Source organism: Schistocerca nitens, chromosome 5, assembly GCF_023898315.1.
Source record: "Schistocerca nitens isolate TAMUIC-IGC-003100 chromosome 5, iqSchNite1.1, whole genome shotgun sequence".
Taxonomy (NCBI): domain Eukaryota; kingdom Metazoa; phylum Arthropoda; class Insecta; order Orthoptera; family Acrididae; genus Schistocerca; species Schistocerca nitens.
In genome coordinates this window covers 350012422-350039237 of record NC_064618.1, presented here as the reverse complement: position 1 = coordinate 350039237, position 26816 = coordinate 350012422, and the positions used below count along the sequence as shown (strand labels likewise).

The 26816-nt window shown below is 40.9% G+C and overlaps 1 protein-coding gene across 1 annotated transcript in view; it reads right to left on the bottom strand.

Annotated features, from left to right (window-relative positions):
* Window positions 1-16357: 16357 nt before the first annotated feature.
* LOC126260445 (cilia- and flagella-associated protein 99-like) overlaps window positions 16358-26816 on the bottom strand; it is an 88864-nt gene continuing 78405 nt past the window's right edge. Inside the window, exons 7-8 of the mRNA XM_049957774.1 lie at window positions 24748-24893; window positions 16358-16664 (exon numbers count right to left, since the gene is read on the bottom strand). Coding sequence (XP_049813731.1) covers window positions 16430-16664; window positions 24748-24893 — 381 coding nt within the window. The 3' untranslated portion in view covers window positions 16358-16429. The remainder of the gene's footprint in view (window positions 16665-24747; window positions 24894-26816) is intronic.

The following is a 26816-nucleotide window of genomic DNA, read 5'->3' as shown; positions in this document are numbered from 1 at the left end:
TGTTGTGTTCGTAGATTTTGCTACCATTTTCTTCAGTTGCAGTTACTGCAACACTGTTCCAAAAGGTGGTCATGTATGAACACTTATCACATTTCAGTTGTATTTCACTAGCAAGTCCTACGTGCTTTATTATGGAGAGTTCCAGACCAACTTCACTACAATGAATACATCTTACACAGTTTGAAAAAATTCCTTTGAGAACCGACATATCAAATATTTCATTCACATCCGATTCGCCCATAAAACATTCATAGTTTTCACTCATTGAACCAAGCTTCTTCTGTGAAGTATTTTCTTTCCCACTGTGACTGCTATGGGCAGGTGTACTTGAGAGGTTAGGTTCACTCACTTGGTTATCATCTTTATTGTTTACAGTAATAACACATACCTTTGGCTTTCCAACATTTCTCCTTTTCTTAAAAGCCTTCAGAGGATTTCTAATAACTTTACTTTTACTCATTATTATACTTCAACAAAACAGAGACTCAAGAAACAGAATTAATTACGAATATTTTCGAGATAATGACAGAGTAAATAAACATGAAACAATCGACAATCACACCAGCGATATATATTGAACCATCACAGGTTAGCCACAACACATACTTTATCTCACATCACTAAAATGTACCCGATGAACACGGACGTTAATAATAACACCATTTGACAGCAGTTTAACAGCGCCACAGTGGGTCACGCCCATGTAGAACACATTTCAAAAAAAATTTAAAAATAGTTGTAGTCTTCGGAATTGAATAAATTATATATCTATTAAAAGGTAATAGTCTGCAGATTCAGAAAACGCAAAAAAGTAAAAATTGAACTTTTCATGATTTTGAGCCTTTCCGGAGCCCCTTAAGAACTCGGCCATGGCAGCGATTCCAGCCACCCAACAACAAGCGGCACCTCTCCCTGTGGAAACAATCGCCTCTCGACCACAAACGGCACCCAGAGTGACTCTACAACAGACAAGACAACGGCGCTCGTACTCCAAAGCAATACATGCCCATCCATCGACGCCAACACCAGCGGAGACATCATCTGCCTGGTCGACCACCTTTACACCAGTGTTAACAGATATTCTTCAACTACTCACCACCCTCCAGCAGAAGCTGACGTCTATCCTCTCGCTTGTAGAAAGCGTACTGACAGCTTTTCAAACGCCCTAAATAGATAGACGGCATCACACGAGGAATCTTAACTTCTGCATTTGGAATGCCAACGGCCTGAAACTGAAGAAAATAGAATTCACGGACTTCTTACATCGCCATAAGATAGACGTAGCTTTTGTCTCCGAAACACATCTCCGTGAGTCAACCGACCTCTGCTTGAGGAACATGCACATCTACCGGACGGACAGACGAGACCAACGGGGTGGAGGGACTGCAGTTCTGATCAAAAAATGTATTCGTCACCACCAAGAACGTTTACGCCAACTCCAGACTTTAGAGGCCACGATAGTAGCAATCCACACGACGCTCGGAAACATTACCTGTATTGCGGCTTACCTTAGCCCAAAGAAGCCTCTCCACCCAGAAGATCTTTACACCGTTACAGAAGGTTACGACAAGATCCTCCTTGGAGGGGATCTTAATAGTAAACATGTTGCCTGGAATTCCCGTAAGACTAACCCAAAAGGACATATGTTGTTTGCACTGGCTGAGAATTTACATGTTTCCGTCCATGGACCACGGGAATCGACGAGGATACCTTACATCCAGACACAAGACCCTGATGTTCTAGACATTGCCATAATCAAGAACGTCAACCCGAATCTCCATCTGCGGACGCTGGATGATCTTTCGTCGAACCACAGACCGGTGTTAGGACTCATAGAGAGGGCTACTTTGCAACTCCCACTGCCGACAACAAGAACTTACGACTGGCAGCAGTTCCAAGCGTACCTCAACAACAATGTGCGACCAACCCAGGTTGTTACTACCAGAGAAGCGATTGATGTGGCAGTCGCAGTACTCACGAAGAAGATTAACAATGCGAAACAATGAGCACTCACGGAGCACCTGCAACCAGAAGTCAATTATGACGAGTTTCCACCACCACTGCAGGAACTTAGGACAAGGCGCAATCGATTTCGGAAACAATGGGTCCGTTACCGCCATCCGGACGATAGACGGGAGACTCACAGACTAACCCGAGAACTCCGGCGGAAGGTTCAGGACTGGAAGCAACACACATGGGAACTCAAAATGGACAACTTTCTATTACGCACCAAAGATGAATGGCGAATAGTTAAAAGTCTCAGACAGCAACAGCCCCCCAAAAGGGCAATTCGAGGACCCCATGGCCTCTTGTACGACTCACTGGCGCAGGCGGAGCTGTATGCGGATACATACCAACAACAGATGACTACGCCCCCCACGGAGGATGGAGATGATGCACTCCACCGTGCAGAGGAGAACACAGCGGCGGAATGAGAAGCTATTCGGGACGCCCCGACTAACGCTATGCCCCGGCTGACAACGCCGGAGGAAATTCGGAGGCTTATCAAGTATAGCAAACACACCTCACCTGGAGCAGATAGAATCAGCAATATGGAATTGAAACACCTCCCGAGAAAGCCTGTTGTGCTTCTCACCCGGATAGTGAACAGCTGCCTCAGGACTGGATACTTCCCAGAGGCATGGAAGATTGCCAGATTAGTGCCAATACCAAAACCGGGCAAGGATCTCTCACACCCTGACGGCTACAGACCCATAAGTTTACTGCCGACGCTGGGAAAGGTCCTGGAACGTGTCCTACTGAAACGCATGCTGGACATCCTTGTGGCACACAACATCATCCGACCGGAGCAGTTTGGCTTCCAGGCGAAGCTATCGGCTGAGTTACAACTACTGCGCATCACGGAATCTCTCCAAGACAATTTCAACAAGAAACGACATACTATTGGAGTATTTCTCGATATAGAGAAGGCTTACGATAAAGTATGGTGACGCAACTTGATCATCAAGCTCCGACGTACCACACCCCTACCAGACTGCTATTTAAAACTTCTCGACAATTTTCTTCAGGATCACAGATTATATCTTCGCATTGATGACAAGAATTCAACAACACGGCCTGTCCTTGACGGACTTCCACAAGGATCGGTCATATCTCCACTGCTGTTTAATTTATATATTAATGACCTCCCGACGGTGCCACATGTTACTGCCAGTTTCTATGCCGACGACACAGCGCTCCTGACTGCAGGCACCAGAATGGACCACCTCGTCACACGGATGCAGCGCCAACTAGATTTAGTGGACCACTGGACCCACATGAACAAAATAACGGTCAATGCAGAGAAAACCAAAGTTATTGTTTTCACACATCGGAGACCCATCGTCAAAGAATGCCTACGGATATCAGACCAGCCACTCCCCTGGGCAACAACTTTTAAATACCTGGGAGTGCATCTGGACGCCAAACTGTTGTATAGTCATCACATTATGGAGAAGAAGACGTCTGGCCTCAAAATGCTGGGAGCTCTCAAAAAAATGGTTCAAATGGCTCTGAGCACTATGGGACTCAACTGCTGTGGTCATAAGTCCCCTAGAACTTAGAACTACTTAAACCTAACTAACCTAAGGACATCACACACAGCCATGCCCGAGGCAGGATTCGAACCTGCAACCGTAGCGGTCGTGCGGTTCAGACTGGGAGCTCTCCTCCCATTTCTGAAGAGCTCATACCTCAGCCAACGCACAAAACTCCAGTTGTACCATGCCACAGTCGAACCATCTATTTTGTATGGATCGACCTCTTGGGGTACTACGTGTGCCACTAACTACAAGAAGTTACAGGTTGTACAAAGCAGATGCCTACGATGGATCACAGGAGCCCAATGGTGGATCCGAAATCATGACATTCATCGAGCCTTAAGCAAATCTTACCTCTCAGACAAGGTCAAGGAGAAGGCACGAACCTTATTTCAGAAGTTGGACATGATACGTGACAGTACACCACAACTCACCACAGTAGGTGCGGTAGAACCCTTACGCAACCACAAATATAAAGTACCGAAGGCGATAGTATTTGAGCCTCCGTAAATGATATCCCTACGTAATTCTCCATAATTTAAGAACATATCGTCCTTTAGCACTTCTACACACTTGTTTTAAAACATACACCAAAAGCAGCGAGTTAAAGGACCCTTCTGTGTGCCCAAACTAAAGCTGAAAGAAGAATAAATAAATAAATAAAGAGAAAATTTTTACCCCTTCCATTCCCTACAGAAGTAAAAATCAACGAAGTTGATCAGACTTCAGCACAAAAAAAAAAAAAAAAAAAAAAAAAAAAAAAAAAAAAATACATACACACTTTTTTTCAGTCACTTGGGATTTTGCACTGGGTGAGATATTCATTATGAATTCAAGCTAAGTAAGGCGACAGTGCTGGATTCCAGGCAGATCTGGGGACTTATCTGGTAAACTCTCTCATTTGCTTCTCTATGCCAAGGATGCCTATTACTATGTCCTCCACACAGGAGTCTATGCAATGGTCAAATGATAGTATGTTTGTATCATCCTCTTACATGAATAATTTCTTAGATGTGAATTTTAAAACTTGGGCTTTCCCTTTGCTGTCTTCTATTGCCGTACCAGACTGGTGAATGAGTGACTGGATAGAAGCCTTTAACCTGCTTAGTTATTTCATGTGGGATCAGAATTTTCCTGGGTTCTCATCAAGATCTATAAGTAAAGTGTGATTGTGGTAGTTGTATGCTTTGCACATTGATGTTTACAGAAACAAATTTCTATTAACTACTGCATGTTCTTCTTTGAACTGAGTTTGCAACAGTCTAATTTTGTTATTAAACCATGGTGGATCTTTTCTGTCTTTATTCCACTTATACTGCACATACTTCTCCATTGCATGATTTACACTTTGTGCATAATTCTTTTATATGTATCATATTGGAACTAAATGATGTCTATGCATTGTTTTAGTGGGGGACTAACAACCACTTACCTGCTCTCCTAACATTCTTGATGGATTTATTAACTTTAGTAACCATCATCACTATGATAACATAATGATCATTAATCCCTGTCTCTATACTGGCATTAGTGATGAGGTTAGGTCTGTTTGTAGCTACAAGGTCTAAAATATTTCCTTTGTTTGTGAGCTGTCAAACTAGTTCCTCAAGACAGTGTCTGGAAAACATGTGCAAAAGTCCTTCACAAGACTGGCTGTTTGTATTACCTGCAGTGAATCCACACATGTCCCAGTCTACTCTCAATAGATTAAAGTAGCCTCCAACAATTCATGATCCAGTTATTACTGTCTTTGAATGATTTTAAAACTGTCATGTTGGAATCAGGAGGCTGATAACAACATCCAATAATTAGCTTGAGTACACCTAGACCTGTTACACATGTCCAGATAGCTTCACAGCTTGACTCAATTTCAACCTCAATAGGCACAATATTTTTGTCAACTGCAACGAGCATTCCCCCTTGCTACAGCACATAATGTGTATTTTCAAAGTGAAAGAGGTGATCAAAAAGTTTCCATTTGCAGGTGTTGCTGCAACATACTTTGACAATGTACTGCTAAAATTTTGGCACTTGGACTGTCTTTACTTTGTGTGCTGTCTGACTTCACACTCTGTGTATTGACTGGTGAGCATTCATCAGAGGACCTCAGACTACCACCTAGCCTCAAAAAAACCCGTGTGTACTCCCCAGATACTATGCTACCTGGGTAGCTGCTTCCCTTGTGCAGTGCATCCCCTGAACTACCAAAGGGAGTCCTACAATTCTACACTGCAAAGCACATACAGAAGTCTGCAGATAAAACTCTCATAGAATTGACATAGCCTTTGGTTAAGACACTGCACCCAGCTGGAAACCAAAGCATCCCACTCAATTCTGGGAATGATGCTGAAAACTGTGAACTCTGTTTGCACACTGTGAGTGAGGCCAGCACTCTTCACCATTGCCATCAGCTACTAACAAAAACTGAAGATGGTCTCAGAACCCAAGTGATGATGTCATTGGTGCTGACATGTGCCACAACTTGCAGACAACTGCACCCTACACATTCAGTAGCAGGCAGGCTTCCTCCACACCTTGGATAAGGCCCGCCTGGCAGACATACCAAGTTCCCATTGGACTTCTTTCCAGCCCTGGACACTATTTCCCTTCTGGGTTCCACAATGCATATCTAACAATAGAGCTCGTGATAACTAGCAACCCCCCTGCCGCCGCCCCATCCCCCCTCCCCCCTCTCCGTGTGCTTGCTCAGACCCTGCTGAAGAGGTGGCAACCTATCCACTCACTTGGTGAATGGGTGAGACCACCCTCCACACTGACTCTCCACATGGAGTGACATGGACACATTACCACCCACTACTCACCATGTGGTGAAGGTGGATCCCCATGTTGGGTAATCTGAAATGTGCGTTGGCAGCAGTTTGCATTTCATTTTATATTGCTTTTGTTGTAGTGAGATGCGAGATTCTGCTTTGTACAGCACCTGTAAAAATTGTGTGTTCTACGTATTTAAGTACTGTTTAATATTAAAGCTTTTTGGGGGATATTGCTCATTACGGAGTTTTATCGTGAGTAAAATTCTATATATTTTTGAAACTAGTTACATCAAGTGTGGACAGTTAAGCCATATTTTGACAGTCATGCACCATCCTGTACCTTGAAATGGAAGAAGGTTTTCTATCATGGAACACATGATATTTGCAAATGATCTGAATTTCTTTTAATTCCTTAACAATTTTCCCTATCTTGAAAATGGAAATATGTGTTAGTTGCCAATAGCTTCTATCTCCAAATGTTTTTAACTTGTAACTGGTTTTTTATAATACTTCTTAACTTGATTTCACTTATTAATCATTGGTACATAGTAGAGTAGTAGTGCAAGACATAGACTATAAATGCAACATTGACAAGATTTTCTTGATTACAACAGTTTTAAATTGGAATAGAATATTTGTTCTTATGTACATAGCCATGCAGTACCTTGAAAAAACTTTTTCACATTTGGGAAAACTTTATGTTCCTGCAATAAATTTTGTAACTTCAGAAAAGCCTGTAGTGCCTGTGTTTTCAGCTACTGATATGAAAAATTATTTCAACTGAATGTCCAAAGATTTGAATTTAATAATGATCTACATTGTTCCTGCCTTGTTCTTTAAACTTTCAATTTTTCCTGCATAGTACATGGTTTTTGTATTTTTAATGACACAGTGAAGAATACTGTCTTGATCAGAGTTATGCCTCTGCATTAAATAAAGCTCTCTCTTTCTATCACAAGATGCTTTGATTCCAGCTGTTAGCCACCCTTCCTCTCAGCTTTCACTGTGATTGTCCCTCACTTTGTAAAGGAAAACTGGACTCACAGTTTTGGAAGATTATTTTAAAGAAAGAATTAAATTTCCCATCTCCTATAAGTTTTTCATAATTTTTTCCCATCTCCATCCTGTAAATTTTTCCGGATAGTGTAATTGAGTCAGCATTTACAATTCTGTAAAATTTTACATTTCCCATCTTAATTATGCCTATTTGATGTGGATGCTTTACTGCTGCCATTTGACCATCATGGTCAGATAAATCCTTTACTATGGGGATTACATCTGTTCCATAAAAGGCAGTTAGATTTATAAACAAAGTATCAACTGCTGTTGCACTATGTACTGTTCTTGTTAGGAATGTTGCTGTGAGAATTAAACAACAACTGGACATCACTAACTCAAGGTACCCTTCACTAGAACTATCAAAGATGAAAACTAAATGAAATCTCCATGTACAATAACTTCTCAGTTAATTACATTAACAAGGGAAATGTGTTAGCTTGAACACTAAGAACTGCATGAAAATATGCTTAGAGTACAAATCATTAATCCCAAAAACAGTGATATGAGTCATTCACATGCGAAACTCTGCATCTTACAATGAGACATTCGAATGATCACGTGTTGAAGAAACAAAATAGCAATATAATAGAACTAAAAATATACATATTTCAAAGTTGTGCTTATTCCTATATTTCCCTCTACTGAAAATAATTATGCTATCTGAACTACAAACTTTCTCTACTGGTCCAATAATGTTGCACAGCTATTCATTTTTCATAGAGCAGGCATTGGATTTTAATGAAGTGGTCAAAGAAATTTGAAACAGAACAGCAAGCGCAGCTAACCAAAAGCCATTTTTTAACATTCAGCATCATATCTGCATCCAAGCAGTCCAGTATGAAGTGCCACACTAATAAAAATTTCTAGCAATGATATTGGTATGTCAATTTCATAACCTGCCCTTTGTCAAATGTATTGTAACATAGGCTTGTAATTCAGCACAAAAAGTTGATTGTTTAGCGGAGAGGGAAGTCTGATGAGGAAATGACTATTATGTAACTTTACTTGTTGTTTTCTGCATCATAGTCTTACAAAATCAATGATCCTTCTCATGTAAAGCTTATATTCTCTAAATACGCACACATCAAGATGTTGGCAATATTTTGTTGTCTTTGGTATGTTTTTGGTCCCATTATACTGATATTTTGTTTCTTCACAATACCAAAGTTCCTCTCTTACACCTTGAATAGGTGATCATTTAAACATCTCTCAAGGTAAGACACACAGATCTGCATGTGAATGACTGATACTACTGTTTTAGGGATGAGTGATTTATAATACAAGCACAGTTTCATGCAGCTCTGAGAGTTGGACGTCATGCACTGGCCTTAAGAGTCAAAGTAGTACCACCTCTAATTGCTTAATGAAGTTTAAAACATTTACCTTCGAAGGTCTATAGACTGTTATAAATGCTGTTTTGTATATTTGCAATTGTGTTAGTGAAGTACAGCACTCAAAGAGATGTTCAGTGTTGTATTTACTGAGATGCAGGTATACGGTGTGTGCACTGAGACTTTATTCAGTTTATTGTTTGTCTAGCTATACCCCATTTCTTCATATTACATATACAGTATCTATTGTTTTGTATCTGTTCAATATCTGTGACTTCCAAATGATATTCTGTAGATACAGCTTTGGATTTTTCAGTTGCCTGTGCTGGTAGGAGAAGATTGTCTTTCTTATTTAACAAGTTCCCTATGTTTTAATCAAAAAGTCAACAGGTATAATGATTGTTACTCTTTATATTATACAAGGTGACTTTTTTGTTTTACCACTGACTATTACAACTGTGCATATAATTTTTTGACAGCTCTTTCCTCCTGAAACATTTACCCTAAAAAGCGCCAAGTGAAAAGACTAGAAATCACAAGGATCAGATAGACAGTGCACAGGATACATTGAACGCTGCTGTAAATTTTTCGAGCAAGTAATCTCTTACTGGACATAGATGTTGACCATACTGTGTGTAGTGTGACCATGTGGGAAGTGATGCACCAGTCGCAACCATGTATGATAGCCCTGTTCTGTTGAGACTCCTGAAGCTCTGCATTTACACATCTGACACAATGCTTCGTCTAAGGCTCATTATATTGCTTGAAGTGTGGCACAATCTTTACATTTAACAATGTTATGAAAAGGATAGATTACTACTCACCTTACAGTGGAGATGTAGAATCACAGACAAGAACAATAGAAAGACTACTTCACATGTAAGCATTCTACCAGACTCAGCACCAGAGTCTGGCCTCAGCAGCCAGAGACAGTGATCATGTGTGTGTGAGCTACATTTGCATGAATGTGTGTATGTATGTTTCAGAAGAAGGGCTTCTGGCTGAAAGCTTATGTATTAAGTAGCCTTTTGTTGTGCCTGTCTGTGACTCAACATCTCTGCTATATGGTTAGTAGATCTGATCTTTTCGTGATATTTTTGTTATCCCATCGTGGATTTTACATTGTTCAATCTTTGCATTTGCAGAGGAGCAGTCACAGAACGGTGCCTCATGTTATCCTCAATTGTGTAGTCAAGATTATGGTTAAAACTGTTTCTGGCATCCCTGATAATCACTTCAGGGTCTTCTTTCCCAAAACATTTCCATGAAGTCCTAAATCACTGGTGACATTGCACTTGACCTGATATGAGGTCTGTTCAAAAAATTCCAGAACTTCGTCCACAAAATTTTTCTGCATTTACCTTTTACTTATTGTGCATGGTCTCCCTCGAAATACTCTCCTCCACAATTGATACACTGCTCCCACTGCCATTTCCGCTACTGGAGGCAGTCTTGGTATGCCTTTTTGCTGGATCGCATGAAGTGCCGTCTGCGAATTTTCTTTTATCTCGTCTGTCATTGCAAGTCTTCATCCTTTCAAATGGTTCAAATGGCTCTGAGCACTATGGGACTTAACATCTATGGTCATCAGTCCCCTAGAACTTAGAACTACTTAAATCTTACTAACCTAAGGACATCACACACATCCATGCCCGAGGCAGGATTCGAACCTGCGACCGTAGCAGTCGCGCGGCTCCGGACTGAGCGCCTAGAGCCGCTAGACCACCGCGGCCGGCTTCATCCTTTCAGTGTCTCATCATAACTGCAGACCCCATGCCTCTCATCAACAGTTGCGTTTCTCTTAAGGAACATATTCTCATTTGCTTGATGTAAGAGCTCTTCAGAGATTGTGAGGCGAAAGTCTTTCTGGTCTTGACTGATGAGCTGTGTGACCAACTTGGCAGCAACATGATGCATTCCATGATGCTGAGTCAGGATTTCATGACATGATCCAACTGAAATGTTATGTTCTTCTACAATCTCTCAGACAGTCACTCTTTGATTCACACACACAACTTCATTGACATTCCTGACGTGAGCATCATCAGTAGATGTCAAAGGCCGTCCTGAATGAGGGTCATTTTTAACTTCCATCTGGCCATTTTTAAACTGTTTAAACCATTCATAACACAGAGTATGGGTTAAGCACTTGTCACTGTAGGCTTCCTGCATCATTTGGTGTGTCTCTGTAAAGGTTTTCAAGAGTTTCATGCAAAATTTAATGCAGACCTGTTGCTCCTCTAACTGTGCCATCTCAGAATTTGCAAACTGTGTGACACAATGTTCTACTCAATACAACACTGAACATTAACTAATAGACATGCAATGATGAAACTTCTGGCAGTTACACATTAAACACAGGGATGTGCAGGGATTACAACTGCATTTTGCTCTAACACACCACTGGCATGAAATTATGAACGTTCCAGAAGTTTTTGAACAGACCTTGTATGTGCTACCCAGGGCATTAAGTGCTAGTTCAGAAATTCTCCTCCCAAAACTACTCTGCAATAGCACCAAATTCTAGGTGTTTTTAACCTTATGCCTAATACTAGCTTTAGCTTGCACTTTTTTCCCGTCTTGTAACTTCCAGCATCTTCTGAAATTCTTCCCTGATGTTGTAGGCAGTCATGGATTCAAGTAGTGCTCTGGGTATTGCAATCTTCCCTTCCCCCCCTCCCTTTCTTTCTCCCAAAAAAATATTTTAGTGAAATTGTTTATATTTTTATGTAAACCAATTTTCATATTTTGTAGTTAACTTTCACAGAATAAAGTGCATGGAAACTAAGAGTCTCAAAATTGACAAGGACTTCTAGAAATTAATGGCTATGTTTACAGTTGCCTGCACGAGGGCCAGCTAGTCCACATGGGTTGGCTTGTGGCCTGCCTGTCTGGCCGCCAGCCTGCCTGCCTCCTGCCTGTCCGCCTGCAGGAAATAGTCCATCCAAGAAAAGGCACACATTCACATCTTGAAAGTACATGTTGTCAACAACAAATCCAGCGTGGTTCCTGAGATTGGTAGGTGCACACTAAAATTTTATATTCCATAAAATCAGACTGCCAGATTACGAGAGTTTGTTGCTATTACAGTTCTTAGATCTTGTGTACTTCTCAAATTTTCAGACAAGTGCTTTTCAAATGCTGTATTTCTATAAACTGCAATTTCTTGGAATTTATGCTTGAGTGATGCACCAAGCACTAATTTAAGTAAATGGTTATCATTATATCAAAACATTTTATATATTTTCTTGTAATCCATTTATTTCTGTTACATTAAAACATTTTATATTTTTTTATTATTATTAAATTCATATTCATCTGTGACACATTAAAAGTCATAATGATGACAATTTATTCTTAACTTGGGGATGTCCAGAAACAAAATGTGACTCTCCACAACCAAATTCCTACTCTTACCTTTATAAACTGCAGCTCTCAACTGTTCTAATTCTGCTTGTGCTACTGTCACTGTGGCAATTTCCATACTTGTCAATTGTGATATTATTATTTTACTCTACAAAGATTACATAGCAGCCGCATGGAGTGGCCATGTGGTTTGAGGCGCCATGTCAGAGATTGTGCGACCCCTCACACCAGAGGTTCGAGTCCTTTCTCGGGCATGGTTGTGTGTTTTCTTAGCGTGAGTTAGTTTAAGTAGTGTGTAAGTCTAGGGACTGATGACCTCAGCAGTTTGGTCCCTTAGGAATTTACACACATTTGAACATTACTTAGCAATAACTTGTAGATTTGATTGTATTTGCTGTCACAGTAATTTTATCCCCCTAACTTGCCTTGACTCAACATCTTGTTGTATATTGTCATAGATGAAGTGTTTAGCAAGTGTCATAATAATTGTTTGCTTATGTCTTATAGTTCACATGTACGTAGTAGAGAACCACTGCAGAATGGTGTATCAACTCCCCACAGCACAACAGCAGCTTTAGTGTCAAAGATGCTACTGCGCATTGCAGCTGGCCACTACAAGATGAACCAGCAACTAAAAATGGTTCAAATGGCTCTGAGCACTATGGGACTTAACATCTATGGTCATCAGTCCCCTAGAACTTAGAACTACTTAAACCTAACTAACCTAAGGACATCACACAACACCCAGCCATCATGAGGCAGAGAAAATCCCTGACCCCGCCGGGAATCGAACCCGGGAACTCGGTATCCTTAATAATATTGTAATTGTAAGAAGTAATGTTAGTATTGTACACTTTTTGCTTTAATGGCTCCAGAAAGGTTTAACTGTGAACAGCTGTGATTGAACTCTGAGAAGTTACCACTGAGCTTGGGTGCTCATGGGCTCAGAGTAGGTACTGACTATATATATTCTGGGAGTGCAGATATAGTAGGGTGCAAGTTGGCAGGCGTGCTAAGTCAACAATAAAAAGATACTTTTGAGTAAACAACTAGCTGTCAAACTTGAATTTCTAGAACTGTCAGATAGTAAAAAACATATTATAACATATGTGCAACAGCAAATTATTGTACAACTTTGAAATGTTGCTGAAGATAATATTACAACAAACAACTACAGACAGCAATAATGGTTTACCCAAAGTTGACATATATCCATCTACAATGTCGGGACATGTACTGATGAAGGCAATAAAGTCAAAATAAGCTTATACACTAAAATAAAATTTCAATTATTGTAATGTTTTCCAATCCTCTGCATAAGATACAATTCAGTTACAACTGTAATGTTTAAGCCATAGAAAATGACAGATGACATACAATATTTACATGAACCAACGCAGAAAAATAAGAATGGAAGACCAAGAATGAAGTGATTGGGTTAGAAACAGTTTAAGGCAGGAATGTATATTTTCCCTCTATTGGTCAATGTATACATCAAAGAAGCAATGATGAAAATATTCAATAAGTAATGCAACACTTTGTTTTTCTTACACAATTACGGTTGAAAAATGCAGAATTTGTTATGGGAGATCATGGAATATTCCTGCTTCAGCCCTTAATAGTTTCACAATGTTCTACATCTACATCTACACAGATACTCTGCAAGCCACCACAGTGTGCACAGTAGAGGGTGCCCTCTACCATTACTAGCCAATCCCTTTTCTGTTCCACTCATAAACAGAGTGCGGGAAAAATGACTATCTATATGGCTCTGTATGAGACCTAAGTCTCATATCATATCTTCACGATCTTTACGCACAATTTATATTGGTGGCAGTAGAATCTATTGGTAGTCAGCTTCAAATGTTTGTTCTCTAAAGTTTCTCAGTAGTGTTTCTTGAAAAGAACAGCAATCCATGGAGTGGTGCCACGCCATCTCTCATCTGAAGAAAAACTTCAAAGCTGCATCTTCAGCCAATAAAGTCATGACAATGGTCATCTGTGGCTTTGCAGAGATTGTTCTGTTTGATATCCTCCCTCATGGTGCCACAATCAGCTCTGAAGTGTATTGTAATTAAGAAATTACTTATGTTAGTCAGCATAAAAATGCAAATGAACTACTTCTTCTCCTTGTCCTTCTCCTTCTCCATGACAATGCAAGGCCTGACACAAATTAGCTCACCCAAGAGAGCTCACAAAACTTCACTGGACTGTTCTTCCTCATACACTCTGTAGCCCTGATCACACACTTTCTGACTTCCATCTATTTGGCCCAATGAGGGATGCACCCTGTAGGAAGCAATACATAGATAGTGAGTAGAATGGTACCAAGCGGAAGTACTGGCCCTCCCAGTAAGGTGGCATAATGCCATCACATTGAATGAAGATTATGTTGAAAAAGAGAGTTTTGTAGCCAAAAGAGTGTGGAATAATATGATGTATTAGAGTTCTGAGTAAAATCAATCTGCTTTAATAAAAAAAAAGGTGTTGCATTACTTACTAAACATCCCTCATAAAAGAAAGATGCAACAGTGGGATTAAAATCCAGAGTGAAGGAATATCAGTGCCAAAAGTTGCTGACGACATTGCTATCCTCACTAAAAGCGAGGAAGAACTGCAGAACCTACTGATGAATGGTCTAATGAGCACCTACTTTAAACTGATACTGAAATGAAGAAAGACGAGAAAGACAAAAGTAAGATGAAGTAGCAGAAATGATACATGTTATAAATTTAATGTTATAAATTTAATGTCTAAATTGGAAACTACAAAGTAGGCAAAGTGAAGGAATTCTGTTACCTTGGAAGCAAAATAACACATGACAGATGAAGCAAGGAGATTATAAAAAGCAGAACAGCACAGCCAAAGAGAGCATTCATTGCCACAAGAGGTCTAGTAGTATCAAAAATTGAGATTTATTTGAGAAATAAATTTCTAAAAATGTATGTTAGGAATACAGCAATCAATATTTCTGAGCTGTGTTACTATAGATGGATGTAGAAAATTAGGTGAATTGATAAGAAAGGAACTGAAGTTCTCTGCAGAATTGGAAAAATAAAGAACATGTAAGAAAAATTGCCATGTAGAAGGGGCAGGATGGTAGGACATGTGTTAAGACACCAAGGAATAACTTCCATAGTACCTGAGAGAGATGCAGAAGTAAAAACTATATGGAACACAAATAATTGAAGATGTTGTGTACAAGTGCTAGTCTAACATAAAGAACATGGAACACGAGAGGAATCCATGGCAGGCTGCATGAAACCAACAAGAAGTTAAATGACTAAAAAACAAAAGAACAAATATCACTGTGGTGCCTTTTAGATAGCTCTGAATGTGATACTATTAAAGAATGTCACAAAATCGAAAGTACAAGCTGTTATTTGGGCACTAACCTACTTAACACATTTGTGAGGCATGTAATGAAATGACAACCAAAACAAAGTGTCTTTAGGTCTACCTTCAAGCTGATCTTAAAAGACAGTTGCTCAGCAGTGATTTATGAATGCCTTTACAATGGGTGAGCACTCAACCAGTTTGGGGTAGAATTACTGACTATAACTCTGACTAAAACTTGTATATTTCAAGTGCCATGAAAAGTTGTCACCAGATGGAAAATGGCAATTCGCCAGTCACTGCACAAGGGCTGAATATGGGGCTGGTCCTTTAGACCCTTGGGGCCAGCCTTACATCCTCTTGGTGGCTAGCATGAATGATCTTCAGAAACATAGTGCTTGCTGATTCATTCCTCTGGCACAAATTTTCTTATCAGAACCACACAAAGTCCATACAAAGCTAGAGAACACATGCTCTGCTTTCTCCCCTTTCAGAATCTGTAGTTAAGCAAATGTGTTCGTAAGGCAAATAACAAGATAAATATAACAACCAAATAAAATTCACTTACATTTTATTCAAATACAATACATATCCTAAAAATCTGCGTTAACATGGAGCGGAGTGGAGCAGAGCAGTTGGCTATGAGAAACATTTTGTGAGTGACATTCTGCTGAGTGGGGTGAGGTGGAGGCAATTGTAGAGTAGTGGAAGAAGGCACCACTATGTACTTGTCCCGAGGCCTCCACGACTGTACTTAGAGGCCCTTCCTGTAAGTATGTGTCATTTCTGTTGGTACATTACTTCTTTCCCCAGAAGTTTAATGTAAAAAAAAAGTCAGTGCACATGAAATTATACCAATTCTCTTTAATCACTGACTATGGTCACCACAATTTTGATAACTTTACAAATGTTTAGCACCATAGCCTTAACGGAACAAAGGTGATGTGTTGGAATATTCGGCATAATTCTTTCTCCATATTTTTGTGATTGCCAGTCACAAAGGACTAAGATGCTGAAAAAAAATTCAGGCATGAGTACTATTTACTTCCAGCTGAATTTGAGAATAACTCTGTTCTTCAATTTGAGAACAACTCTGTTCTTCGACACTGTGTGCCGAGGACGAGGTGTTACTGCTAAGTTTCTCTGCAGCTTCCATTTTCTTTCGCAGCTCACGTTTCTCTGCTAGTTTCTTCCTCAGTGCTTCTAGTTCTTCTGTGTCTGGAACTTTCAGCTCCTGCTTCTGTGGTTTCGGTACGGATCTATACAAAGTCACATCATTTAACTAATTTTAACAGTTTGGTTCATGAAACAATACCAATATGTGCAAAATATCTTGCCATTCATAAGTACACTCTAAGACAAAACAAATGACACATCATAAAGGAATTATCTGAATGGGACAGAAACCGGTAGATGTGATGTACATGTACAGATAACCAAATGATTACAAGTTCAAAAAATTTTGATGATTTATTCAAGAGAAGAACTTCACAAATTGAGCAAGTCAGTAATGTGTTGGTCCACCTCTGGTCCTTATGCAGGTAGTTATTAAGCTTGACACAGATTGAGAGAGTTGTTGGGTGTCCTGAGATATATCATGCCAAATTCTGTCTGGTTGACTTGTTAGATCTTCAAACTGTGGAGATGATTGGAAGACCATGCCCATAATGCTTCAAACTTGCTTAACTGGGGAGATGTCTGACAACTTTGCTGGCCAACATAGGGTTTGGCAATCACGAAGACAAGCAGTAGAAACTCTCACCATGTGTGGACAGGCATTATCTTGCTGATGTGTAAGCCCACGATGGGTTGCCATGAAGGTCAACAAATTGAGGCATAAATACCATTGACATACCACTGTGCTGTAAGGGCAACCCAAGGAGTCCTGCTATGAAAAGAAATGGTGGCCCAGACCATCACTCCTGTTGTTGGGCTGTATGGTGGGTGATAGTCAGACTGGTATTCCACTACTGTCTGGGGCATCTTCAGACACTTCTTCGGCCTGGAATCTCATTGACTTCAGTGGTGAGTCCTGCTTCAAACTAAGCTCCGATCACCAGCAGAGATGTGTTGTCTGGAGACACCCAGGCAGTGGTGTGATTCCAGTTAGACCGTTCCCCCCATAAGGCCTGACAATGAGGAATGATGGTCTAGCATCATTTCTTTTCATAGCAGGACCCATTTGGTTTTCATCCATGGCACCCTTACAGCACAGCGGTACGACAACAATTCTCTCCGCTGTATTGTTGCTGTTCATGTCAGGCCACCCTCGGCTTACATTTCAGTAAGATAATGGCCATCCACACATGGTGAGGGCCCTCCAACCGTTTCAGGATTCTGACGTTCTAACACACCAATGGACAGACTTTGGCACGATATCCATCAAGAGGACATCCACCAACTGAATCATTCGATGTCAACTGCCAGATTTTGACAATTTATGAAGCTCTTTCTCTTGAATAAATCATCCATTTCTTCTGAAACTGAAATAATTTGTTTGCCCAGATAATTCTTTCATAGTACGGAAATTTTTCTTAGGCTTCGAGTGTATTAATGTATGTACATGAATACAATTAGGGAAGTAGATATAGATACTAAATCTTATTCCTCATACAAATCTATTCAGTTAAAAAAGCCACATCTTTTTGTGGGAAATTCATTTACTCATATATATGAAACAAGGCGCAAACAAGATACATGTTACCTTGCCACAGACTAACATTATTTGAAAATACTCCATATTACATGGCTTTAAAGCTTAGCAATAAAATCTGTTAAAAGTTTAAGGACTGAAAGCCGGAATTCACCTGCGCAAACATTGAAAAATATTTAAAAAGCAAATGTTACTACAGTGTGGATGATTTTATAAATGAGGAAGACAAGTAGGAGATATTACATTTGTTTCACTTTCCTGTTTTTTCTACATTACATTCTGTGTGTATGCTTATGTTCCCTTTTAATAGAGGTATATGTTCTTTTTATATGTGTCTATACTTATAAACAATGTATCATGTGAACTATGTATCTAAATATCTAGATGTAAACATATATACTACTTTTATGAAAATGTGATCTTTGAAGTAGGTCCGTATTTATAAATTACAGAAACAAAAATACTTTAAAAGAATGATTTCAAAGCACTGAGGAAATTTTAAGAAACAGGAAGAAATCTAACAAGTAATTATCTTTTTATATTGTAATGTGGTTCCAGGAGCATCCATATGCTGTATTCTAACGTATCTCGTATCTTGTTTTACGTATACTAAGGTAGGCACAGAATTATTCATTGACAAGTCACCAATGTTTCAATCAAATGACTGTATATTTCATGTCATGTGACAATAAAGATTCTATTGTACTCTACTCTATTCTATTCTGTGATACACCATTATGAGACAACAAAGGGGACCGAAATTTATTCATTCAGCACATACTGCTAGTGAGACAGTCAAATATTACATGTACTCCAGTAATCTGTTGATACTTTAGCAGAATTTACCAACAAAGTTTTGCAAAAGTACTTTTACATTTTGACACATGGGAATACACAGCAGGCAATTTCATATGTTAATGATCCAGCTTCGAAATGATTTGTCTAACATGCACTACTATCCACATTTCATTGGATAACATAAGTGATTTGACTGCAGATTATCTACAGTATTTTACATTATCAGTATATTATTAAAACTAACACATGAACTTCTTACAGTGTTATTGTGGAAATCTGTGTACAGACTGTTAATATCTGCTCAAGCAATGCAAACGGTGTGAGTGTCTGCAGGAATATACGGGGAAGGGGGGGGGGGCTGTGAAATTACTGCTTTTTTGTAAGTGAATTGGTCAGTTTCAGTAAATCTCATGCCACAAGGACTAAATGTTATAGGTGACACACAAAACTTATTATATACCAGAGAATTGATGGTTATCTTCTCATTTCTAGAACTGTATGAGAATTCTACAATGAGTTCCTCTTTGAGGATGCCTATAGCAAAATTTACAAGAGCCTGTAGCCTGTGCATTGACAGCAAAGCGACTGTATATATAGTGGATGTTATTCTCTGGCATTGTTGGCAGTATAACACGGTAATTCTTTTCTTGAGTTACCGTATGCTCTAATACACATCCTCTGTAGGCAGATGGTTGAGTTCCACTGTAGAGGTAAATCTGCATACATATTCCACAAGTGTGGTGCAGTGCGTGGCAGAGGATACAGTGTATCAGCATCAGCTTTGAATGAGGGGCGAATGACTGTGTGACTCAGTATGAGAGGCGTTCTATCCTCCCTTACCTTATTATTATGATATTTATGCTAAGTATACCATGATGGCAGGAGAATTGCGGCACAATCTTGCTCGAATACCAGTTATCTGAAAATTTCATCTCACCTTTCTACCAAGTTTTCCATTTATGTTCGCTCAGCATGTCTGTTTTACTTTATGCTATATGAACCCATTACAGTCCTAGCAATGTACCTCTCAATTCCCTCAATGTCTGGTGTCATGTCTGCCTGATAAGGACTCCAAACATTGGAGTAGTATTTTAGAATTGGCTGCACTGGCATCTTGTAGACTCCATTTTCTCGGAACCCTTCCAACAAATCTAAGTCTGCCATGCATTTCACCTTACTGCTTGTTATAAAAGTTCATCGTATTTAATTTCACATCTTATTTTCACTGCTGAATATTTAAACAATATGATAGGCTTCAGAAGTGTACCATTAACCTTGCAATCAGATAGTATTGAGTTCTGCTTCTCTGCAATGGGCATTATCTTGGACTTACCTGTGGCTGAAGAGAGCTGCCACCATTTACACTAGGTGAGATTGTTTCTCTACAGTAGTTCATTGATGATCTTACATTTTTGCAGACAACACTGCCAGCGAACACTCTGGCCCATTTCTGACCTGTTGTCATTTATACTGAAAATACTAGTGCTCCTATTTTGCTCGTTAGTGCACAGCCACAGGAAGTTTTGTTTCTGTTGAACTTCTGCCGTCAAGTATATGGCACCAGTTTCTATTAGATAAAATTTCTTTGACCCAGTCACCTATCTGAGAAGATGATACATCTCTTTGTTTTTTGTCAGTGAGGTACATCGTCAGACGTGTTTCGATATTATGGTAAGAAATCATCTATCTCTCACTCATATGAATTATATTTGTAAGGTATCATATGTGATTCTTTCCTTCCAGAAACATTAGTATTTTCGACTTTAATATATGCTTGGGAACACAAATAATAAACTTATTAGAAGTAAGACCCACTGAATCAGGGCTTCTTGGCAGCTGCAGCTGAATTAACAGTGAATAACATCAGTTTGTTTAATAAATGAGTCAGCTAACAGCGGACATGTTTCAATATTATGCTTAGATGAACATCTATAGTCCGCATGTGGATCTGTGGCGGCAGGTACTTCTTGTGGCACTGAGCACTGTCATCCCGCACCGCACTCCTCCCCCCCCCCCCCCCCCCCCCAATTCTTTTTGTGATTCAGTCACAGAGCACGGGCAGAACGACTGTTAGTATGCCTCCGTGTGCTCTGTTCTCTCTAATTTTACCTTCTCGATATTTTCACTGGATATACGTAGGAGGAAGCAATATATCGATTGACCCTTCTGCGAAAGTATTTTCTTGGACTTCTAACAGTACACTACAGTATGATGCAGATCACCTCTGTTTGTAGCGTCTGCCACTGGACTTGCATGAGCGTCTTCGTGATGTTTTCGCGCTTGATACAGACCTGTGACGAGGTACGCTGCTCTTCTTTACATCTTTTCTATTTCATCTATAATTAATTCTACATGGCACACGCCCCACAACGGCGAGAAATATTAAAGCATCGGTTGAACGATGGTTTTGTAAACTGTGTCTTTCGTGGGAGGTCTACACTTGCTAAGGATTCTTAAAACGAATCTCAATCGGTTCAAAATGGTTCAAATGGCTCTGAGCACTATGGGACTCAACTGCTGAGGTCATTAGTCCCCTAGAACTTAGAACTAGTTAAACCTAACTAACCTAAGGACATCACAAACATCCATGCCCGAGGCAGGATTCGAACCTGCGACCGTAGCGGTCTTGCGGTTCCAGACTGTAGCGCCTTTAACCGCACGGCCACTTCGGCCGGCAATCTCAATCGGGCTTCTGTCTCTCCTGCAGTTAGTTTTATGTAGTCATTCCACTTTAAATTGCTCCATACGCATACTCCCGGATACTTTACATATGTGACTGCTCCCAGTGATTTTTCTGCAATTGTGTCATCACACGGTAATGGGCATTATTGCATATTGGTGCGAAATATATTACATTTGTTTATGCAGAGAATAAACAGCAATTCTCTCCACCTAGCGTCGATACTCTGCACGTCTTCTTGCAGTTCGCTACAATTTTCTAGCGGTCAACTTCTTCATATACAACTGCATCACATCCAAAGAATCTCATGGAGCTTTCAACGTTATTCGCTACGTCCTTTACACATAATGTCAAAATAAATAGTCCAACAGCTCTTGATTGTGGTATCTCTGAAGTTACATATACGACTGAAGGTTTCTCTCCGTAAGAGTTTATATGCTGTGGTCTATTTCGTAGGACCTCTTCAGTCTAGTCGCAAACCTGGTCCGCTGCTCTGCCCACTCGTATTTTGTACATTAGGCGATAGTGCGGAACAATACCGAACATCTCCCGGTCGTCAAGGAACATGGCACCAATCTGGGTATCGGTATATAGACCCTTCTCAATCTTACGGGTGACCAGAACGAGCCGGGTTTCATAAGATCTCTGTCCGCAGAAATCTTGTTGATTCCTACAAAGGAGATTTTCGGTCTCTAGAAAGACCGTTATATGCGACCATGTAACTTGATCTAAAATTCTAGAGCAAACTGAAAATGATCTAAGCCTTTAATTGTGTGCCCCCTTCTTCGAAGCGGAAATGACTTGTGCATTTTTGCTGTCACTAGTCCTTTCGCTGCTGCGGACGTGTACACACGTCCTGCTCTGCCGTTCTCCCGATGCTGTGTGCGTGTATACGTGCGCTGCTTGTGTTTTCCCAGAGTGCTATTGACGTCTGTATGCGTCCTGAGGTGCCGACTTGTCACTGTTGCGGACGAGTTACTTCCATCTCTTGAAGAATAAAAGAAGTATGGAGTATTTTTCATACGACATATGTGCCTCTCTCCGTGCTATCATCGCAAAAAACCTCGTTCCGACATCTTGAACTTTTATCAAATGTTACAATTGTTATGACCACATAATTTACGAGTAGCAGGGACGAAATGGGCGAGTCGGATATAAAAATCAATAACTCGAGAACAAAATGAGATAGCGTTCTGCTCCCAGTTTTAAATAAAATTTCGATACGTTACGTAAAGTCATTCATCGCAACGTATGAGCTAAAATCAACCATACACAAAGTTTACTCAACGCATTTTTACCTCTGCAAACTCTTAAATAGCGTGCAATGTTTTACTTAATTTCATGCAACACAGTAACTATGAGAGATAACGAAAGGAAATTCAGTCCTTTATTGAGTGAAGATATCAGACGTAAGGTGTGTAAAATCGACTTTCTTTCAGTAATTTCCTTTATTTTTTTTTTGTACCATCGGATGATAAGTATTCCATAGCGAACAGAACGCCGCCCCTCAGCACCGATATCAGCATTTGACGAGCGGTAAAGCCACAACAAATCCGCGCTCAGCAGAAAATGCAGAGAGTACATCTGTTAGCAGCGAAAGGACTAGGAAAGCTTCGCCCCTACAGCTACCTGCGGCATACTGCTGCTTTCGCATCTACAAATACATCTACATCTACATGATTACTCTGCAATTCACATTTAAGTGCTTGGCAGAGGGTTCATCGAACCACAATCATACTATCTCTCTGCCATTCCACTTCCGAACAGCGCGCGGGAAAAACGAACACCTAAACCTTTCTGTTCGAGCTCTGATTTCTCTTATTTTGTTTTGATGATCATTCCTACCTATGTAAGTTGGGCTCAACAAAATATTTTCGCATTCGGAAGAGAAAGTTGGTGACTGAAATTTCGTAAATAGATCTCGCCGCGACGAAAAACGTCTTTGCGTTAATGGCTTCCTTCCCAACTCGCGTATCGTATCTGCCACACTCTCTCCCCTGTTACGTGATAATACAAAACGAGCTGCCCTTTTTTGCACCCTTTCGATGTCCTCCGTCAGTCCCACCTGGTAAGGATCCCACACCGCGCAGCAATATTCTAACAGAGGACGAACGAGTGTTGTGTAAGCTGTCTCTTTAGTGGACTTGTTGCATCTTCTAAGTGTTCTGCCAATGAAACGCAACCTTTGGCTCGCCTTCCCCACAATATTATCTATGTGGTCTTTCCAACTGAAGTTGTTCGTAATTTTAACACCCAGCTACTTAGTGGAATTGACAGCCTTGAGAATTGTACTATTTATCGGGTAATCGAATTCCAACGGATTTCTTTTGGAACTCATGTGGATCACCTCACACTTTTCGTTATTTAGCGTCAACTGCCACCTGCCACACCATACAGCTATCTTTTCTAAATCGCTTTGCAACTGATACTGGTCTTCGGATGACCTTACTAGACGGTAAATTACACCATCATCTGCGAACAAACTAAGAGAACTGCTCAGATTGTCACCCAGGTCATTTATACAGATCAGGAACAGCAGAGGTCCCAGGACGCTTCCCTGGGGAACACCTGATATCACTTCAGTTTTACTCGATGGTTTGCCATCTATTACTACGAACTGCGACCTTCCTGACAGGAAATCACGAATCCAGTCGCACAACTGAGACGATACCCCATAGCCCCGCAGCTTGATTAGAAGTCGCTTGTGAGGAACGGTGTCAAAAGATTTCCGGAAATCTAGAAATACGGAATCAACTTGAGATCCCCTGTCGATAGCGGCCATTACTTCGTGCGATTAAAGAGCTAGCTGCGTTGCACAAGAACGTCTACATTACGCCGTTCCAACGCTGCCCCAAACGATGGGAGAACTGCCGGGCGCTCTTCAGCTAGCTTGTAGCCATCTACCTGGCAGGTGGCTTTGTTACGTGCATTCTGCGCATGTGCCCACTACATGGTCAACCCTGCCTTTGTGTACTCGGTCGGTGCACAGCTGTCACAGAGGCTGCGGCTCATCTGCTTCACTGCCCGTGAGTCAGCCATTTGCGCACCTCTGCCAACCTGTGCCCGTGGGTGTCCCGCTGTCTGTCAGTCATAGTGAAGCTTTTGGTGCCTATCAGACACGTCCAGAAGTGAAATCTTTAATGTCGACAGTTTTAAGACACTAATATGAACAGAAGGAACGTACACGTGCATCCCAGCTGAGCGAACGTACCTCAACTCGGAGCGGCGCTGCTGCACGAAGCGCTGCGTGTGCTGCAGCAGGGCGTCGTGGTCGTGGCGCTGATCCCGCGCCCGCCGCTGCCGCAGCTGTAGCTCCTCCTCCAGTTCTTCACGCAGCAGCTGCAGCCGCTCACGCAGCTGTCGGCCCAACACACGGAGATCAGCCGTTGGCTGCTGTTATTGCATTCCTTCTAGAAAAGTGGCTACCTACTATCTGTGTACTTTCTCTTTTCTTCTCCGCTCTGGACGCAGTTTACCCACACAGCGTGAGTAGCACGTGCTACGGGTCCCAAGTTCTCAGCAGGAGCTCCGCAAGCATACTACCCAATTTAAATTTAAAGCAATAATAGCACTTTCGAAACTCTCGTGAACACCCTGGTGTCTACACTTAAGTAGCTAGAAACAGTTCAGTTAATTTTAGTGAAACACTCGTTTAAAATTTTCCCTAGCTAGACCGGTTTCGATTGACAAGTATCAAAATTACGTAAAAAAAGCACCACGAAGGAAATATCCGAATGGGATGGGAATCGGAATATGTGGTGTACATATACAGTTTCAAAAATTCTGGACAATTTATTTAAGAGAAAGATCACAAATTAAGCAAGTCAGTTCACCTTTGGCCCTTATGCAAGCAGTTGTTCAGTTGGGCATTGATTGACAGAATTGTTGGATGTCCTCCAGAACGATATTGTGTAAATTCTGTCCAATTAGCGCATTAGATCGTCGAAATACCGAGCTGCTTGGAAGGATCTGCCCATTATGCTCCAAACATTTCCAATTGGGAGAGATCTGGCGATCTTGCTGGCCAAAGTAGGGTTTGGCAAGCACAGAAAACCAGCAGGAGAAACTCGCGCCGATGATGTATCACTGTGCTGCAAGGGTGCCGAGGTTGAGAGCCAAAGGGATTCTGCCGTGAAAAGAAACAGCAGCCGACAACATCATTCCCGGTAGTCGTGCCGTATGGCAGGCGACAGTCAGGTTGGTATCTCACCACTGTCCTCGGCATCTTCAACACGTCTTCGCTGGTCATTGCTGCTCAGTTCCAAGTAGGACTCATTACTGAAAACAATTCTACTCCAGTCAATGAGATTCGAGGCTGAAGATGTGTTTGGAGACGCCCGGGACAGAGGTGGGATACCATTTCTTTTCATAGCAGGATCTCTTTGGTTGCCACCCGCGGCACCCTTATAGCACAGTGATACGTCGAAGATATTCTACACCCCGCTTTGTTGCCCTTCATGGCAAGCCTCCTCGTCTTACATTTCAGCAAGATAATACCAGTCCGCACATGGTGAGAGTTTCTGATGCTTGTATTCGTGCTTGCCAAATACTACCTTGGCCAGCAATGTCGCTGGATCTCTCCTCAATTAAGAGCATGTGCAGGACCATCCAACCAGCTCGGGATTTTCACGATCTAACGTGCCAATCGGACAGAATACGGCGAGATACCCCTCAGGAGGGTCCAACAACTCTTTCAATAACGCCAAGCCAAATAACTGCTTGCATAAGGGCCAGAGGTGGATCAACATGTTACTGATTTGCTCAATTTGTGACGCTCTTTCTTTTGAATAAATCATCCAGTTTTTCTGATATTGTAATCATTTGTTTCTCCGTACACTGATTTCCATACCATTCGAATAACTCCTTAGTTGTGCGTCGTCTTTTTCTGTCTTACATTATATTTCAAATTAGTTAGCCACACACGAGCAAATATTAGCGACGGGGCACCGATATTTTTGACGGACTCTGGAAAACCTACAGGGAATACTCGTGCGTTAGTGGAGACATGATCTGCAGGCCGTTACCTCCAGTTCTCGAATCTGGTGACCCTCCGTCATCAGTTGGACAGGCACGAGTGAATTTCTGTGATGGCCTTCAGCCAGAAAGTTCGTGAGTTTTCTTATTGTTCTCAGGTTTTAGGAAGATTTAGTGAAGGAGTGCGCCAATGAGAACATCGAAAAACTTATACAATTGTACCGCGAAGTGTCTTGTTTGGGGACATTGACAAATGAACATTTTATGAACATGGATGTAAAAAATAGAGCATACAAATAAGTGGTT